The sequence below is a fragment of the Anarrhichthys ocellatus genome, unplaced genomic scaffold, assembly GCF_004355925.1.
Source record: "Anarrhichthys ocellatus isolate YVR2014 unplaced genomic scaffold, GSC_Weel_1.0 scaffold42, whole genome shotgun sequence".
Lineage (NCBI taxonomy): Eukaryota > Metazoa > Chordata > Actinopteri > Perciformes > Anarhichadidae > Anarrhichthys > Anarrhichthys ocellatus.
In genome coordinates this window covers 2,346,335-2,364,790 of record NW_022280072.1, presented here as the reverse complement: position 1 = coordinate 2,364,790, position 18,456 = coordinate 2,346,335, and the positions used below count along the sequence as shown (strand labels likewise).

The 18,456-nt window shown below is 42.1% G+C and overlaps 1 protein-coding gene across 1 annotated transcript in view; it reads right to left on the bottom strand.

Annotated features, from left to right (window-relative positions):
• Positions 1–116: 116 nt before the first annotated feature.
• lama3 (laminin, alpha 3) overlaps positions 117–18,456 on the bottom strand; it is a 19,028-nt gene continuing 688 nt past the window's right edge. The window contains exons 2-38 of the mRNA XM_031868293.1: positions 16,771–16,884; positions 16,499–16,611; positions 16,332–16,415; positions 15,170–15,270; positions 14,187–14,225; positions 13,926–14,077; positions 13,066–13,158; positions 12,692–12,803; positions 12,370–12,540; positions 11,617–11,813; positions 11,386–11,502; positions 10,684–10,838; positions 9,992–10,130; positions 9,797–9,896; positions 9,586–9,702; positions 9,329–9,499; positions 9,069–9,220; positions 7,585–7,791; positions 7,313–7,464; positions 7,053–7,215; positions 6,561–6,688; positions 6,312–6,462; positions 6,098–6,202; positions 5,206–5,339; positions 4,993–5,110; positions 4,775–4,900; positions 4,064–4,197; positions 3,862–3,984; positions 3,630–3,768; positions 3,412–3,530; positions 3,035–3,215; positions 2,427–2,576; positions 2,171–2,330; positions 1,964–2,091; positions 1,767–1,860; positions 1,586–1,687; positions 117–835 (exon numbers count right to left, since the gene is read on the bottom strand). Of these exons, the coding sequence (XP_031724153.1) occupies positions 687–835; positions 1,586–1,687; positions 1,767–1,860; positions 1,964–2,091; positions 2,171–2,330; positions 2,427–2,576; positions 3,035–3,215; positions 3,412–3,530; positions 3,630–3,768; positions 3,862–3,984; positions 4,064–4,197; positions 4,775–4,900; positions 4,993–5,110; positions 5,206–5,339; positions 6,098–6,202; positions 6,312–6,462; positions 6,561–6,688; positions 7,053–7,215; positions 7,313–7,464; positions 7,585–7,791; positions 9,069–9,220; positions 9,329–9,499; positions 9,586–9,702; positions 9,797–9,896; positions 9,992–10,130; positions 10,684–10,838; positions 11,386–11,502; positions 11,617–11,813; positions 12,370–12,540; positions 12,692–12,803; positions 13,066–13,158; positions 13,926–14,077; positions 14,187–14,225; positions 15,170–15,242 (4,551 nt within the window). The 5' untranslated portion in view covers positions 15,243–15,270; positions 16,332–16,415; positions 16,499–16,611; positions 16,771–16,884 and the 3' untranslated portion in view covers positions 117–686. The remainder of the gene's footprint in view (positions 836–1,585; positions 1,688–1,766; positions 1,861–1,963; positions 2,092–2,170; positions 2,331–2,426; positions 2,577–3,034; positions 3,216–3,411; positions 3,531–3,629; positions 3,769–3,861; positions 3,985–4,063; positions 4,198–4,774; positions 4,901–4,992; positions 5,111–5,205; positions 5,340–6,097; positions 6,203–6,311; positions 6,463–6,560; positions 6,689–7,052; positions 7,216–7,312; positions 7,465–7,584; positions 7,792–9,068; positions 9,221–9,328; positions 9,500–9,585; positions 9,703–9,796; positions 9,897–9,991; positions 10,131–10,683; positions 10,839–11,385; positions 11,503–11,616; positions 11,814–12,369; positions 12,541–12,691; positions 12,804–13,065; positions 13,159–13,925; positions 14,078–14,186; positions 14,226–15,169; positions 15,271–16,331; positions 16,416–16,498; positions 16,612–16,770; positions 16,885–18,456) is intronic.

Here is an 18,456-nt window from a genome sequence, read left to right as displayed (position 1 = left end):
AACCCTGCAGTGCATGAGGTGAGGAAAGTGAGAAATGCTTCAGCTAGTTTTCATCATGAGGTCATAACTTGTCATCGCTAACATATTGCACAAACCTTTGATGGAAACAAAATCAACGTGTTTCATTCAGGCCGGTACATTAGGATAAGCACCCCATCTCCTGATCAAAGGAAGAACAGCAGTTTGAATCGTATGCCAGTTAGAAGAGCTTTGAGTTTGTCGCGTTGTAACGCTGCATAGATACCAGTGTGTGTGTGTGTGTGTGAGCCTGTGTTTGAGCGGTGAAGCGGATCCTCAGCTGTCTCTCTGACATGGTGCTTAGAAAACAAAGTGCGTAGGGGTCAAAGGTCACATAATGTTTGAGCTGGTCGAAATACCTTCATAATTTTTTTTGAAACAACCCGGTGAAATAAATTATATGTTCACATTCTATTTATCATTTTGCCATATGCATTGTCTATATTGTAATTATATTATGTTGACACAAACACAAAAGGCTTTTTTACTCAAAGTTCTTCAGAAGGCTCAGGTACAGTTTGAATCCTTTCAAAGTACATAAGAAATGTTATGACTGCACCATTGCATCGAATAGAAACGTGGACGTCTGGCCCTAATCCGTCTTCACGAGATTGCATAATGTGACTTTGTAATGATGCCAAATGGTCTGTGGGAGTAATACCCATGTATTACTCTGCAGGGCACCTGTCGATGATGACGGGGTCGACCACCCTGGATGCCGTCTCAAAAGCAACAGGTCCTCCATTAAGCCTCACATTCCGTAAGCAGCCCACAAACGGCGAGGAGGGCACGGGGACTCGGTTCTGCTTTGTTGTTCCTGAACGGAGAAAAGGAAAAGCAGAAATTTGATGGTAGTGGACAAATTCTACACCATCAGTTTTTTATCTTTACTTTATGTATTTGTTTAAGTAATTTGTCTATTAAGTATATTCTGTTGCCTTTGATTTTCTTCATGCACTTGTACGTACGTGTGTAAACATTAGAGGATTTGAGTCACAAATTGTATGACTTTAGACTCGACTTAACAAAATCAAAAAATACTTTAAAACCAATGACTCATGACTTCAGTTGGACTTGAACCAATCGTGTTGTGTGGAATTCTGCAAACTTTATTACTCCTTTCAACCTTGACAAAGGCAGAAAAAGAGCAGATCCACTCCTTCTGTTCCTACCTTTCAGAATAAAAGCCCTGGACATTTACACTGCGTAACTGTTTACCAGAGGGAACTTCAATTCACTCAGAGCTTTTCACTAAAAGGAAACTTCCCTTTCAGTAGTTTAGGCTGTACAACAGTTTACCTCAGACAGACTGCTCTGGGTCAGTTTTTCCCACACCTCGATTTTAACCTTTTTATTGAAAAAGTTGTTTTGATGAGAGCATTTTGGATTTTTGGTTTTGTTTGTCTTGTTTATTCGCCACGCCCCCGTGTGTGGGCGTTTCCTTTTCACTGGCAAAACAATGACTTAGTCCCACCTCTGGTATACATTCACTACTATTTTATTTTTTCATGTTTTGTGTGTTTGACACACAGATTCAAAACAGAATAAATCCGATCGATGGACTTACCTCCGATGTAAAGTGTATCCAGTGTTGTTGAGGTGAAGCGGACGGCTTTCTGCTCAGACACCGAGTCCACCACTAGTTTGATGTCGTCTCGTTGTTTGGACACTGGAGGACAAGAGAGTGTAAATATCTACTCGCTCAAGAACCAAAGTTTGTCTGAAGTTATCGGCACGAGAAGTCGTACCTGTAACCAGGTGAAACTTTCCATCACAGAGGCTTTTGGGAGGAGTCACTGACACACTGACGGCAACGCTACCGACTTCCACATCGACGCCCACCTGGTAAAAGATCACAGTCACTAAACAAAGTGTTTTCGATCATTTATAATGCAGGTTTTTCTTTTGTAACTGGCTGCCATAGTTCACTCTAAGAAGGGTTCACCTTGCTTTCCATTAAGAACACACTAAGGCTGGCTTTGTGACCTCGAACGTGGAAGAGAAGACCTCTCAGGTGTTGAGGACGCAGCTCGAAGGCCAACACAAACTGGGAGCCAAAGGTGAAGTAGTTCTCTAGAGCAGAAATATTCTTTGTTAGACTTCAGGTGTTTGTTGTAGCTCACACATTGAATCAGTATGTAACTGGTCAAACCTAATACGATGTGACCGCCGCCAAAGTATGTCCCCATCTCTGTGAGCCCATCGAAGCACGGTAACGTTTTGTAGCTCGCCTCAGGTTCCCCGAGAACTTCCTCGTTCATTTTGAAACTCCGTATGCAACCAGTGACACTGTTCATGGGGATGTTGTGTCCCTGAGGGAGGACAGGAAGAAAAGAGGGTCAATATGTGAACAAGTGAGGGGGAATATGTGCGATAAAGAAACAGTCTGAGTGAGGTGTGAGAGAGACCTTTATGGTTTTGCTTTTGGGATCAGCTCCCAGATAAACAGGGTTGTGCAGGTCTAAAGATGATCCCTCATTGTTGGGCAGATGTCCATCGGCCACACGGATCCCATCAACCAGCATATGAAAAGTGCTCTTCTCCACACTGACCTCAACCTGTGACAGAGGGAAAGTAAAGACACATTATATGTTCGCCTGCTGTCACGCTGCAGCCTGGTGTCCTAACAATTATACTTCAAATACAACACAACAGCATTGTCAATTATGTTCCAAGGGAAATGTATTTCCTCCCGGATAACATTTGTTTTTGACGCATCACAAAAACGTTTCTAATTACAGTCTGTGGAAGATGTGAGGCGCAAACAACAGGACTTTCTCCTAGAAGATCACAGATCGCCTCCCGACTTTCTTGCTAGATTTAGCAATTAATAAATATGATCAGCTACACCTTTGTTTACCCTGCAATTACAGTACATGTCATAATGGCTGCTGTGAAAAGGGTCTGTAAAAAGTGGTATATTTGCCCCCATCATCACTGTAAGCTATATGTGCTGTGTGAGAACAGAGACTTAGACAGTAACTACGAGGGCGGGGCTTAGCAAATGGTCGATTACTCTGTGCCAGTTCCCGTCGTTGCTCTTCTGCTTGTGCTGGATGATTCTGTTTTGCCCGAGGGACATCTTGATCTTGCCGTTGGCCATGTAGACGGCCAGCAGGGGGAGGACTCCTCTCCCTGACACATGGAGGATCAGCCCTTTGGACGACTTGGTCTTGATGTCAAGAGAGAAGTGAGGCCTGAGACACCAGAGGAGTACAAAAGTGAAGTCCCCGATACTGTTAGTATGAATATTAATGAATGAATAGATGGGTGGGTGGGATTCAATAAAATAATCAATACCTCTTAAACCCAAGGCTGGTTTCTGAACAACACTGTCATAATTTCCACATCTTCAGGAATAAATGGGGTTTTTCAGTGTTTACATGGAATTACCTGTAGTTGATGTCCTGCTGTGGCAGGGTGTAGCTGAGCCAGCTGTTCTCCTCAGAGAGCTGGCGTTCATCACGCTGGGCTCGCCGGTGTTTACAACGGCTTCCTGCCGGAGCCTGAACCTAACACACGGCAGAGAAATGACCTTCATCCCCTTCTAATTATAACAGCAGTGGATGAATTATTACGGTGCTGTAGAAATAATGGCTTGTTGAACTCACAGGTTTGTGTCTGTGGGTCCTTTTCAACACGGGTGCTGGTAGAAGCTCAGTGGCAGGTGCCGGATGGAGAATGCATCGTCCAAGGACAACGTCTCCCGAAAATGAGCTTAGATCAGCAGGTACGAAGCTCTGCTCAGGCCTAAATACACATAAAGTCATGTTATTATAGGAGAAAGAGACACAAATAATCTGCATTAGAACAGTTGTTGCTTCAATAAAATTGTTTCCAAACCTCCTTATGTAAAGGTTTGCGATGCAGCCTTTGAATTTCCCTCCATGCAAATGTTGATCCACTGGCCTGATATGAGGCGTTTGTCCCTGAATCACTTTTACATTATCGATGCTGAGCTCCAACCTGAAAAGAAAAAATCCAGACGGGTTCAGTAAAGCTTTTTTAGATTAAGATAAAGGTATAAAAATAGGATGGATCTTACCCTGTTGGCCTGTTTACTGCAGACAAGTAGTGCCAGCGTCCATCACTGTACCTTTTATCCGACCTCAAGGTATAATTATCACTCTTGAATACTACATAACCATCAACCAGGGACAGCTGGACAGATGTGGAGCCCTGCAGACGATCAGAGAATACTAATAGCGTCATCAGGATATTTGGCTTTTGATTCTCTTTTTAAAGGAACAGTGTGTAAGATTTAGTGGCATCTAGTGGTGAGTTGCAGAATGCAACAATCTAAACTCCCCCTAGCTCACCGCTCCCTTTCCAAGCGTGTTGGAGACCTACGGTGGCCTTCAGGTACCGATAGGTATCTTGAGGATTGTATTACTATTAGGGGCTACTCTGATCAATACTCTGTTCTTTTTCATGACGAAATGATTGCTTTTTAGAAATATTTAAATATAACTAAATATTGTTTCTTGAGCAGCATCAGTTATGTTTACAACAGCACGATGACTACGTCCACTTCTTATATACTGTCCATGGGTGCAACGTGGCAGACTCCGCCTCCCGCTCCCTATGTAGACCTAAATGTCTTTTTCTAAGCTAATGAAAACACAACGAATCTTAGTTTCAGGTGATTATACACTGATTAAAACATATTTATGAACATTAAATTCCCTTTCTGCCAATTAATCCCGCTAAAATGTTACACGTTGTTTCCTTTAAAGCAGGATTGTGCAGGGTTTACCTGAGAGCTGCTCCTGAGCAGAGCACCATGTCGGTCTGTGCTCCTGAAGCCCAGAGAGACTCTGATTGGCTGCTCACTCCAGGAATCAACAGTCAGAGCTGAATACAACGTCGTTGAGCGAACACCCTGCAAGAGCCAGAAACACACCAGTATTACATTATATTCTCAATGTTCAGTCCTACGCATGAAGCATGAATCCATCTCTTTTGCTACCTTACCAGTAGCGAGACTGGACATCCGTCGCTGACACCGATCGTCCTGTTGTACTCGACGACCTCAGCGTCTGCTATCAGTCGATCCACACATCCTCTCAGCGGCGGAGCTGTGATGTCGTGTCTGAGATTCAAAGACGTAAATATACAGAAAACTGTAACAGAAGGGCTAATCTGACAAGCTAAAGCTATGACTGCTGCACGTGTCTGATTCGTTACCTCTGTCTGAGCGGTGCTGGCAGACCCCCGATGTAGTAACTGGGGTAGTTTGTTGGATTGTGATCCGTGGAGATCTGCTCTGGTCCGTATTGCAAAATGAACCGGTCTGCAATAACGATCACAAAGTCTTGGCCCTGAGACAGAACACGTCACTTTAGTTTAAAAAATGGAAGAACATGAATTCAGAAAGATTGCACTGCTTGATGTTCATTATCTCCACCAAGTATAAGCTGTGGGTGTTCAGTTGTGTGCGTGAGTGTGTGTTTCTGTCTGTCTGTCCAGGGCTAATCTCCCATACTGGACCCATCAGGCTGGTATTTATTGTGCTCATTTATGACTCTATGCTCAAGGACCTGGTGATTCACAATCTGACATTGTTGAATCAAAACGGATAAATTAGGGAAAAAATATTATAGCCGTCTGTGGTCACCGAGAGCTGTACGATAGTACTTAGAGAGACTGGACGGAATGCATGTGTACAGACCATAGACTGTGGTATAAACAATAACATCGCTGCCGTATTTATGTCTAGATGATATTATTTTGGGTCTTGATTAAGCAGCTACAGTGTTAGCAGAGACGACCACTGACTGATCCAAACTCTATTCAGAAAACAAGCATTTTAAAAGTTGTTTACTTGTCGTCTTGTGGAGAGAAGTAACTAAGCATCTGCATCATTGTGTAGTTATTTCGGCATCCTTTTTACCCATTTTTTGCAATTAAATCACATCGCATTTAGTTTTTCAACGTATGTGGGACTTCCACAACATGTACAAAGCAGCAATAATTTCGGCCATGGTTGATGAAACATAGTTGGTATCTACATGGAGGTAAATAAACACAAATCATCTGCCCTCTTCTAGTTCTGTGAAGTATTTTTAGATCATCTTACAAATAGAGACACTCTTTCATTGCTCTGAACTCTGAGCTCTCGACCTGCTTGCTGTCCTTGAAGCACCAGGAAGCCCCTCTCCACAAACACGCAGAAAAACGACTCCTGTAGCAGATAAAACACAAGATCGTGTCTTACGTTTAGCACCACAAAGCTGTTATCAGTAAGTGTTTGAGCGCTACAAATCTGTTCAACTCAATAAAAAACATCGTACTTCATTTCCGATGTAGAACAGCAAAGCGCTTGTCTCTCGGCTCTTTGTGTGAAACCTGAACAGTCTTCTCTTCTTCCTGTGCGGCTCTTTTACGAACGCCATGCGGTAACCTGTTCCCTCGTAATAACCAGACACCTCTGACCGGGGAATCCTAAACACATGAAGAAGCATTTAATCCTTTTTTGACCATTTTTAGTCAACAAACCTCTGCAAACGGTTTAACTTTTTTGAAACTTTCTTCATGCTTACTTCACAGGCAGCTGCTTTGCGTCCATATTGACGGCTCGCTTGTAGTTGAACAGGCAAACAGGATTGTCGTTGATGGAGGAGAGTTTCATCGCTCCTCTGTACTTGGGGTAATGCAGCTGCACTGGAGGCTACAGGAATCAAAAGAAGAGGCATTCAAATGTAAAAGGGTTATTTTCATGAACTATATTTTACACACATTCATTCTGGTTCATTACAGAATCATTTATGGCACAAATCCTCTAATAGAAGCTCAATGCTCCGTGGTATTTCAGCTCAGGGGGCGACTCCTCTGGTTGTATAGAAGTCTATGAGAAAATGACTCTACTTCTCTCTTGATTTATTACCTCAGTAAACATTGTAAACATGAGTTTATGGTCTCAATCTCTGGTTTCAAGAGATATTAAGTCAAAATTATGACTTTGTACCTGACAATTCCCACTGGATGCCAATTCTACAAGTGTGAAAATCAAACACGCGCAGTGGACTCATTACCGTAAAGTCCTCCGGATAGCCGCCCACGTAGAAGACGACACTGTCTGGATCCAGTGCGAGGGTGCCGGTCGTCGTGTCCGGAAGGTTATGTTTAGCAGAGAGGCTGATCGGCGCCTGTGAGGTGAAGTTCTGCGTGATGTTAACTTCAGCATCTTGGTAAACTCTGTAGGACATGACACACACAGAAATGATCTGTTCATTGCAACGTGGTGGAGGAGGGAACGTTAAGCACAATACTTTTCACATAAAAGATGAAGTACCTTTGGAAGACAACCCTGTCAAAGTCTGAGGAGTTCACGTTGGAGGTTGTTTTTATGCGGCTGGTTTTCACCTCATGGACAACTCCACCCAACTTGTAGACACAAATCAACACATTGCTTCTGATAGCCATCCCAATGAAGTCTCCCGAAGCCTAAAAATGAAAGAGCGTGACAACTAAAGATATTTAAAAATGACTTGACGGTAAACGTTATCTATATTGCTCTACTTGAAAGACGCATCTTTCTGTATTTTAGGAGGGAGGCACGCTCACATCCTTGTTGCCCAGGTAGAAAACAAAGAAGCTGGCGTCTCCTCGTTTGTTCTGGCGTCTCCTCCGTCTAAAGTCGGCTCCGGAGAGATCGTTTGGATGGCGATTGAGAAGCAGATCGACGGCCGTATACGCTTTTACGTCTTCGAGGTTTCTCGGAGGTCGAAGCTCAACGTGCCCTTTTCCATTGAAAGTGGTGGCAACTGAGATCTGTGAGAGAATCAGGCGAGGTCGAAATTATGAGTAAATGGATTCATGAAAAAGATGTTTAGTTGTGTGTTTGTTTGGGGGGTTTAAACCTGTCGTGATAGTTTTTTGGCCACTTGGGGGCAGTGTAAACAAGCTTTAACCCCAACACTGACATATCAACACTTTTTAAGTTTAACGTGTTGGCAAACAGCTGCTTTTCTTTCTGTCCATCTGATGAAAGTCCAATATTCAATCTCTTTAGCTTATTTTTGGTTGCTACCAACTACTGTGGAAAAATCCCCAATTTAATTAATTTGTTCCCATGTTTTGGTTCATTTAGGCACACAAGACACATGTGTTTACATTAGGAGAGCCAGCACAACAGACCAGCCTTTCTCCCCAAAGCATGAAGTGTAGTTCAGCTGCCTCAAGTACTCTCATCCACCAGTGACCGTGACGTTTTCCAGGACCTTCCGATTAACCAACTAAAAAATTGATAGCATCCTTTATGTCAGCGTAATGCCGACGTTACAATCCGAAAAGATCGTCGTTAACTGCCTTTTACTAATATTCCTTTGCAAAGCAAGTGTTTAGCTCATCCCCAAGCTTAAGTAAAGCTTAATTTAAGAGTCTCTATCCAGAACTATCTGAAACAAAGGCCAAGTGCCTTAAGCAGGTGGTGGCTGGAATGAATGATTGGGTGCCCAAACAACAATTTAATTAAATTGAGGCCACAAATTAGTATCTTGTGCGCACAAATTAATCAAAACATTGAAACTATTTAATTAAATTGAGGTAACACATGATGTCCTAACTCAACAACTCACAAAACTGTTTTTTAAGGGAGTCTGGTACTTCCTCCACTTCCTCTCAGATAGAGTGTTCTGTGGTGATTGTACTCTTTAGATTGTGCCCCAAACACATCAAATGCACTGTACAGTAATATTGAAAGTAATTATAATAATAAATAACATTACAGCAGGTGATTAAAAAAGTAAAGTGGGAAATAAACACTGGTGCCTTCGGTTTGAGAATTTACAGCTGCCCTTCAGATGTCCACTTTGTCCACAACAGTCTTAACATTAATTTCAAATGAAATGTGATGTTTGCAGTTGCCATACAATGCAGTAAAATGAGATTAAATTCAGACAGTATTGTAACAGGCAGAGCAGCAGGGACCCTGACCTTTAACCCCAGACCTTGTCATTTCATCTATTGTTGGTTTAAAAATATTGATTACGCCAGCTTCAAATCAAAGCTGGCAGGCGATAAACAACAAGGTAAATAGAATACTTCACCCTGTTAACAAAGTTTCTTGTCTCCTCTATCAAGTCCTTGATTCCCCTGATGCTTTCCGTCGTGTTGCCACTAGGAGGCGCCTTCCCACTCAGAGCCTCAACTTGTGTCATTTTGTCTCTCAATGCAGTGAGAGCTGTGCTCAAGTTCTTCACTGAGCAGACACAGGAAACAAACGGAACAAAGTGATTATATTCCAGCTGCAAGATGACATTCAATGGATTTAAAAAGTCTTGTCTGATTGCTGTCGTTAAATACTCACATGCCTGCTCTGCGTCGACCAACACGTCGTCTATATTCCCACCGACGTTGGTCAGAGTCATTCTCTCCACGTCCCGGCTGATATTCCTCAGCCTCTCCGTTATATTACCCACCGTGGAGTTGGAGGCCGAGGCAGCCGTCTTCGCAGACTCCATCAGGACGTCCGTGTCATCTGAAATCAGAAGGTGATCGACTGTGATCGACCGTGACTCAGAACAGTGCAGAGTGTAATCTTATCCTGTCGAGTGATCCACCGACCTCCTGTGATCTCTTTGAGGTTGTCTCTGACGGCTGAGATGTCCGTTCTCAGAGTTTCTCCTTTCCCCCTCTGACCTTTCACACGATCTTTGGAGGCGTTCGCCGCATGGGACAGAACTGTTTTTGAAAGAAATACAAAAGATTTCACCTTTGTGCGTTCTGAATTAATATAAACTATCTGACGCGATAGAAATGCTGCTGTTTCACGCACCTTTAAGGTCACTCTGAGTCTCGTTGGCTTCTGTGCGTAAATGAGTTGAATTATCTTTGAATCCTTCGGCCCTGTTGACCAGACCTCCCTCCTTCACATCCTAGTTCATAGAATAAGTATATATAATATGATATTTTTGACAGATGTTTTTATTATTTTACATCAGGGTTACACTGCTAATAGCGCCTGAGTTACCTTTAAGGCTTCATCAGCATCCTCTCTGGACTGATTTGCTGCCATTGCCGCCTTTTCTACCCCGTTTAAGATTCTGTTATAAGCTCCTTTACCCGGCACGCTGAGCAGGTCAGTACTGCTGGTGGCATTACGAAGCATTCTGCAATAACATAGAGCAAGAAGTATTCATGTCAACACATGTAAAAAGTTGTCTTAATCAGTGTTCATCTAAATCAGGGGTAGGCAACCTGTGTGCCAATGGTGGCATGCAGTAGCTTGAGTAGCTTTGGCTCGTTTTCCTTCTTTTTTGCGACTGATAATTAAATAGAGTCGCTGGATAATAAAACACATCAGGTAACATCACATTTGGAACAGAGCTAAGTTAGCGAGCTAGCTAGCGGCTGTGTTGGTGTTGGTGACGTACGTCGTGCGAGACGAGAGATGAAGTTCATTGAGCGATTTCATGCAAAACTAAACAATACCACGACAAAACCTATAAACTCTGACTTTTAAATGTACAAACATCATGGCACGAGGAAAAATGTTTCTTAAAATACAAAAAGAAAAACATTTTGATGTGGTGTCATGAATAAAACTTAATGCTAACCTTAATGTTGATTTGGCAAAGTGATTAAACAGGATTTATTTTAAAGGCACTTCATATTAAAATGTTGCAGACAGCTGATCTAAATGATCCTCTGCTTCACACTCACTGTTGAAATTCTGCCGCCGCTCTGTTGAGCTCCTCTTTCCGCTCCTCAGCTTTGGTTACGATTTCCATCTTTGCCGTCATTTGGAAAACGTTGTTTAACTTCTTAAAGAGTTCCGTCTTAGCGCCGTCCAGCTGAGCCGCATGATTCTCAGATCCCTGAAATGTACACAATAAATCGAGTTTGTACTAGAGAATGAGTGATGCCAAGCGTTTCAAATTTCTTACGATACCGATAGATTTTGTCACAATTTTAACAATACAGAGTTATACATGTGTTTTTTCAAAATAATGGTCCATTTCGGACATATAACGGCCATTAATAACAAATTTAATACAAAAGCAAATATGAGTGGCGAGATGGCGAGAACTTTATTCTTAAAAAGAACAGTCAATACTTGTGCATTTCCCTTTTTTCTCTCCAACCGTTCTAGCCTTCACAATAAAAGCCCCGGACACATACATTGGCGCACTGCTTTCTAGAGGACACCTGAAGTAACACAGAGCCTTCACTTAGCAACTCAACAAAATAGCATAGGAATGATACAAAAGTCGTGTGTAATGGTTTGGAAGTGATTTAGCCACCCACGTTTGTATTTTTATAATTTTACTATCAAACAAATGGCTTGTGTGTATTGACCCGCCCGTCCAGAGTTTGCACACTCCAAAACTCCTGTAATCATGGTGGTAATAGATGCCTGCTCACCTTTTTAATTTCCTCAAGCCTTAAAAAGATGTCGGTGATATTTTTCAGCAGATCTTCAGTCATTTCCGTCAGGGGAAGGAGCGCACTTTGTTCTCTCTCCAGCTGAGTTTGAAGATGCTGGCAAACGATAAAGAAAGAGCGGTGAAAACATCAGAGTGAGAAGTGTGTGTGTGTGTGTGTGTGTGTGTGTGTGTGTGTGGTAGGATGAACTCCAGCTGTGTTTCACTTCACCTCCAGGTGTTGTAGAGCAGTCTGACCCTTCAGGTTGAGGCCCTGCGTCCTGTCGACTCTGTCCTCTGCGTCTGACAGCAGCTCAGCCGCCTCCATTAGAGAAGAGGCCGAGGCCATCAGAGAGTCTGCAGTCTGGTTAAACACAGACTGGTTGGTTTCCACACGATCTGCTGTGTTGTTCCTGATTATGTCCAACACTGAGGAGAACACACAGACTTTGGATTTCACATGTTGAAGACACCTAGACTGTTGCATTAATGTTCATTCATTTCGAAAGTCGAAATGATGAGTCATAGAAGCAGCTCTTCATAGGTTACCCTACATGTGACATATAAATGGATTGTGAGTACATTGAAGACTTCTTTAAACGTGGCTTTACAACAGGTGAAATACTTCAATTGCTTGATGTTTCACATGGATTGTACTGAGCAAACGCACCCTTGAATAGAATTTTAAGCAAGAAGCAGCTCTAAGTATTTCATCTGTTGTAAAGTCACGTTTGGAAGCCCATACATTTAAGCGCTGATTAGGCTGAAGGTTAAAATATTGTGTTGTTTCTTTGAATCTAGAGAAGCTTTTGTTATGTTGCAGCTTTAAAAGTTGTGAACTACTTCACATCACTGTAAAGTCAGTGTGGTTTGTGTCAGAGCGACGAGCCGAACACCAGGTGCACCATTTTATTCAAAGACGGAACATAAACTCTATGCCAGAAAGCAAACAAATGAACAAAAACATTTTCTTTTCAAATCTCACATTTGAGTGCGTCCTCCTGCTCTCTGCCAGCTCTGTGTCTCTGAGCGCTGCAGCCTCTCACTCTCATTTCCTGCACGATGCGCTGAGCCTCCTCCATCATCCCGGCTTTGTCGTTTCCAGAGGGAGCGACCGACTCTCCGGGTTTCACCTCAGTTTGCTGCTTTATCAAATCTGACAGGCCACAATTACAGAAACACTGCTGTCGATGATCACTTTGACTAATCATTCAGTTTTCCTTTACAGAGTCTTGGTCTCGGCCTGACAGTGATGTAATCTCTCGACAATTTCAACACGTATATTATATTAATATTAACTGATGTACCTTGTATTGGTGTGAGGAGAGCTTCAGCCTCAGAGAGAAGATCCTCTGCCTTTAACGTTGGTCCATTCACATTCTGCAAGAACTTCTCCAGATCTGATTCAGTTTTAAGTGTCTGGAAAGTTGATGATAATGTTAAAAAAATGTGTTTTCAGATCAGATAATGTACACTAAGTGTTAAAACTCCGCACTAATCAGTTCATAAATCTCAGCAAGGTTGAGATGTTTTATGGTTCATTGCTCTCTGATGTATGTGACGCAGTTTATAAAACAACCTCCTGCAGTATTCAAGCAACAATTCACATTTACAATTTAATTATAAAAACTCTTGATGGAGTTTCCCGGCTGATTAACTGAGGAAAATTGACTCCAGGTACCTTTTCCGTCAGTTGACTAAAGCCATCTCTGATAACATCCACATCTGCTTCCAGCTGTTCAACCTCAGGATCCAGGTGTCTCCCAACCAGAATCTGAAAAAAGCAGAGGAGGCGAGGAGAACTCTGAAGTGTGAATATGGAGAAACATTATTGTGTGATAAGAATGGAGCAGAAGTTGGGATAATGTTCTTTCGGCAAGCTCTTTATTGGAAATGTTTTAAAGGGCCAGTGTGTAGCATTTGAATGCATCATCAGTTCGTATGATATCTCACAAAAACATATCTCATTTTTTGTGCGAGACGTCCATCGACGGATGTCAATTCCTGCTCGTAACATGCATGCGGTCTTTCCAAAATTAACTTCCATCTTAAAATAACTACAGAAGTGTCGTTACTTAAGTACGGAAGTTACGTGACGAATAAATCGTTTTTCACTCGGCACAAACAGCACGGCACAAAAGCTGTCGTGGGATATCTACGAATTGCATTCATTTTTTGTAGGTATAGCTACAAACGCTGTATGAGAAGAGCCTGAGCGTTTCGGGGATCTGTCACTAGAAATGGAGTGTAATATTCATAACTGTTAACATCACATAGGGAGCGGGTCCTCTTCACAGAGTCCACCATGTTGCACCGCCATGTTTCTACGGTAGCCCAGAACGGATAAAACAAACACGTTTTTTACGTTACCTGAAGGTCAACTGCAGTATCGTGAGCCGGGGTTTCAAAACCGCAGTGAGGTATTCAGTTGGTTGCAATCTGTAACCACATCACAAGATGACACCAAATCCTGCACACTGTCCCTTTAAAGGACGGTGCCTAACTACACGCAGAGATACCTAAAACCTGCATCAACTGCACCTTGGTGTCGGAGACGTTAGCCTCCAGGTTGTTCGGTCTGGAGAGGGAAACAGAACCAATAGTGACATTCTGCAGCTGCTGTTTCAGCCGAGCCAGGACATCGTCCATCTTCTCCAAGTTGACCAGTAAGGCGACAGGACAGCTGTCGCATTCTGTCATTAGATACAAGCAGAGGATGAAACCTTAAAACTCATTATATCACAGTTTATGTTCATTCATGTCAAAAGATGTTTGTAGGATGAATCTTCAACACAAACTCACCATGGCAGTGAACACTGCTGTTACCAGATGTGCTGCACTCTATTTGAAGGAAAAGGTTATTGAAGTGGATCTAATCACGTGAAGGCCAGTGTATTAGTTATGAGCAGCTCTACTCAGCCTGTGACAACAGATATACAACAATAGATATACAACAATAGATATACAACAACAGATATACAACAGTATGATGTCATCTGAGGAAACAACTCCTCAGCTTCGGTTTTGAGATTACTAATGTACACCAGAATACCTGCGTTACAAACTGTAGCATGGAATTAACATGAGCGTCAGGCAGAGGCCTTCAGACAAAAAAAGATACAACCAAAACAATTTGTTGCATTGTGGGAAATAAAGTCTCACGTGTATTTGGAGGTTAACCCATACTGGGGACCAAAGGTTGGGATATCTCGACGTCTAACGTTGAAACGTAACGTTCAGTATACTGTGCAGGATTTTTCTTAGAAACAATGTATAGACTATTACAAAAGTGAACCTTCTCATTCATCACCTATGACCCACTAGAAGTGTGTGGCAGTGTCTGTATCTGCAAAGACCTCTGGCTAGATTTTCCTATTTTATGTTCTTCCATCCGTCCGGTCCATTCTCGTGAGCACGACATATCTGGAATGCCTTGAGAGAATTTCTTCAAATGTCAACTTGGACTCAACGATGAATTGATTCGAATTTGGTGGTCAAAGGTCGAGGTCACTGTGACCTCACAAAACACGTTTTGGCCATAACTGTAGAATTTATATGCTAATTATTTCACTCAAATGTCTATTAGAATAAAATGATGAAGCGATGATATTTTGAACAGCAATCTGCAATTTCACTGGTTGATGGAGGCACACAACCGCAAGAAGGTAATTCTAGTTTCCTTCTTATTTTGTAATGTTAAGGACGTTTCTGGGCTTCAACCTTTGGGCGTTGGGTTTGTAGCCCCCCACGCACACGCAAGCACGCACACGAAAATGTATAATTACCTCCAGTCAGAGGATCACAAATGTTCAAGCCCTCCTTGCATTTGCAGGGCTTGCAGCTGCCTCCATGCACCATTGGATTGCCATAGTAACCGAATGAACATCTTAAAGAGAAAGAAAACAAGAGGGAAAGCTGCTTTTGAGCTTTCATCATTTTACTGTCAGTCCTACATGCTACTATAATTCATGTGGATGCATTCAGCTGTGGACAATAGGGATAAGGATGCAACATTGTACTGCACTGAAGACAATGTTCTGATGTAAACGATGCTCGTGTTGTATTGTGTTAGGAAATTGTTACTTCTTATTCCAGTCGTGTGGAAAAATGTTGGCATTGTACGTTTCTGCAAACCACGGAAATGTTGAATGTGGTCGTTTTTGCATTCAGTTACAGCAAGCGACGGAGTCGTTATTGAAAGTTATGTGGTCGGAACGTTACGTGGTATAATAGCGACTATAGCAAACAACTTTCACCCAAGAGGCCATTGTTTGTGACCTGTGTAAAACAAAAAAGTAAATGTTGACTTTATGGTTGTTACTTTGTGTAATGTTGTATAACAAAGTCCGCTACGGGCTGTTATTTATTTATGGTTGTGTTACGTTGTTGTGTTACGTTGTTGTGTTACGTTGTTGCGTGTTACGTTGTTGCGTTAAGTTGTTGTGTTACGTTGTTGCGTTAAGTTGTTGCGTTAAGTTGTTGTGCGTTACGTTGTTGCGCGTTACGTTGTTGCGGTGCGTTGTTACGTTACGTTGTTGCGTTATGTTGTTCGCTTACGTTGTTGCCTTACGTTGTTGCATTGTAACGTTGCCTTGTTACATTTATAAGATGTGTTGTTGCATTATGTTGTTGTGTTACCTTGTTGCATTACGTTGTTGTGTTACCTTGTTGCGTTACCTTGTTGCGTTACCTTGTTGCGTTACCTTGTTGCGGTACCTTGTCGTTTGTTACAGAAATCACGATCTTTTTCTAACCTCAAACAAGTTATTTTGTTGCCTAAACCTAACCAGTGGCATTGTGTGTTTCTGCACGATACAAAGCTGATATGAAACGTATTCCTGAAATGTGTTCTTCAGAAATGTTGATATTCAACCTATCCCGTGACAAACGTACAACGCCAACATTTTATCTGTCAACTGGGTTGCACTACTTGAGTCGCAGACACACCTCTGACATCTGGCTCCACTGTAACCACGTTTACACAAGCATTCAACCACTCCCGAGCCGACGTCCACACAGGCCAGGGCAAAACTGCAGAGAGACATAATAATTAATTCATACTGATGCAGAGCAGTTGAGCTTGGTTGAGCTAAAGATAATAAAAAGAGACTGACTTGTTCCGTGTGAAGGGGCACGGACAGACACGGCAGCTCCTGTTGGCTGCGCTTCCATAGTAACCCTCTTTACACCGTTCACAGCGATCCACGGTGGTGTCAAACTGACAGTTCTGGTCGACAAACACAATATGAACAACATGTTTTGGCCCACAAATGCCACAAACCTTTTAAGTGTGCTGTAAATTATTATTATTTTTAATTGTCTGTGTGTGTGTGTGTGTGTGTGTGTGTGTGTGTGAGTGTGAGAGTGAGAGAGAGAGAGAACTAACCTCACAGTTCCCTGTTAGCTCATCACACTCATTGGAGAGTCCATTACAGCTGCATGGCACACACTGACCCCTGTTCGGTCCGGCCCACTCTCTGTAGGAGCCAGAGCTGCACTTCTGTATCGACACACAGAGGAACAGTCAACTGTGAGACAATTAACTCGAGCAAACACTCCGACCTCACTGACCTGCTCAGGAGAAACCTATTATCACGAAGTACTCATGCTGCAAAGTGATTAACTGCAAGTACATGTGAATTGAATTATACTAATTACATTGGGTATCAGATGCATTTGTCACTGAGAAAATACATGATCTGGTATGAGTTTTAAATCAGGGTGCATATAGAAACACACACATGGGTGGATTATGAAACAAAGAGCCCCCGGACAAAGACATGCAAAAGGCCCAACGACCTCTCCTACATAGGAGAAGACACACAAACTTTATAGCTGTCGAGCTTCTTATTGTTGTCGTTTTGTGTCTCTTTGTGGTCATTTTGTGTCATTTTGTAGAAGTTTCAGGTCTCTAATGTCATTTTGTGTCTCTTTGTGGTCGTTTTGTGTCTCTTTGAGTGACATTGTGTAGGTATAGGGCAGTGGCCCCCTGACACTTTGGGCCCCTGGGCCGTTGCCCGGTAGACCCATTCAGTAATCCATACAGTGAAAAAAGTATTTAGATCCTAATAGTACTATAGTCCTGCAATCAATAACATACTTTAGTGAAAGAATGTGAGTATTATAATAAAAGTATTGATAGTGCAGTAAAATATGTTTTACTAATGTTTCTGGATTAATATTACTGCTGCATTAATGTGTATGTTGCATGTTTTTAACTCCTTTATGTATAATTGAATCTACATCAATGCATCATATTCTATAAGATCATCATCTGTTTGTCTGTCCTGTGAGAACCTCGTACCTCTAAAAAGAACAAACAGCCTGTTTTCAGCTTGGTGACGAAGCATTTTCCAGCTGATCTGAGGTACTTTTTAAAGAGTTTATTCAGCTGAAGAAGTAGGAGGATTTTCTCAACACATAAAGGAAACACTTCATCCTTTAGTTCATCACAAACATTCAACATCAACACATCTGGAGATACGCGCTTTTACCTGGACAGGAAGGGGATGAAAAACTGTCATCTGAAAAGTAACTAAAGCTGTCAGACAAATGTAGTAAAAAGTACAATATCTACCTCTGAGATGTAGTGTAATGGTAATTTTTTACGTATATATTTCTACTCATTGTATTGTATTAATGCATAAGTAATTCAGCTCTGAACTTTGTTGAACTTCACCATGTCTCTGTTGTGCAGAAGAAGAGTTCTCCCTCTCTGTTCACAAAGATAACTAACTGTGTTGTATGAGAATGTTCCAGCGCCAAGGCCTTTGGGCCGCTTGCTTTGGTTGCTGGCTGTTTGTTTTTCATTGTTGTTCCTATCTGTCTGAGACTGAAATGTCTGTAACATTGGCCATGGGCCCCCACCTTTGCTCATTCTGTATAAAGAAAGCGTGTTCACTTTTTTCGAGGTTCTTCCTCACTGAGACTGTACGCATTCTGCTGTGATGATTGAACCTTCTCTGATAAATACTTAAAAGACAACCTGGTTTTTGGTTTTATGTATTTCAGTATGAAAAGACTCACGCAAAGCGGGTATAGGAATATTTTCCACCACAGTAGTACAGTAAAA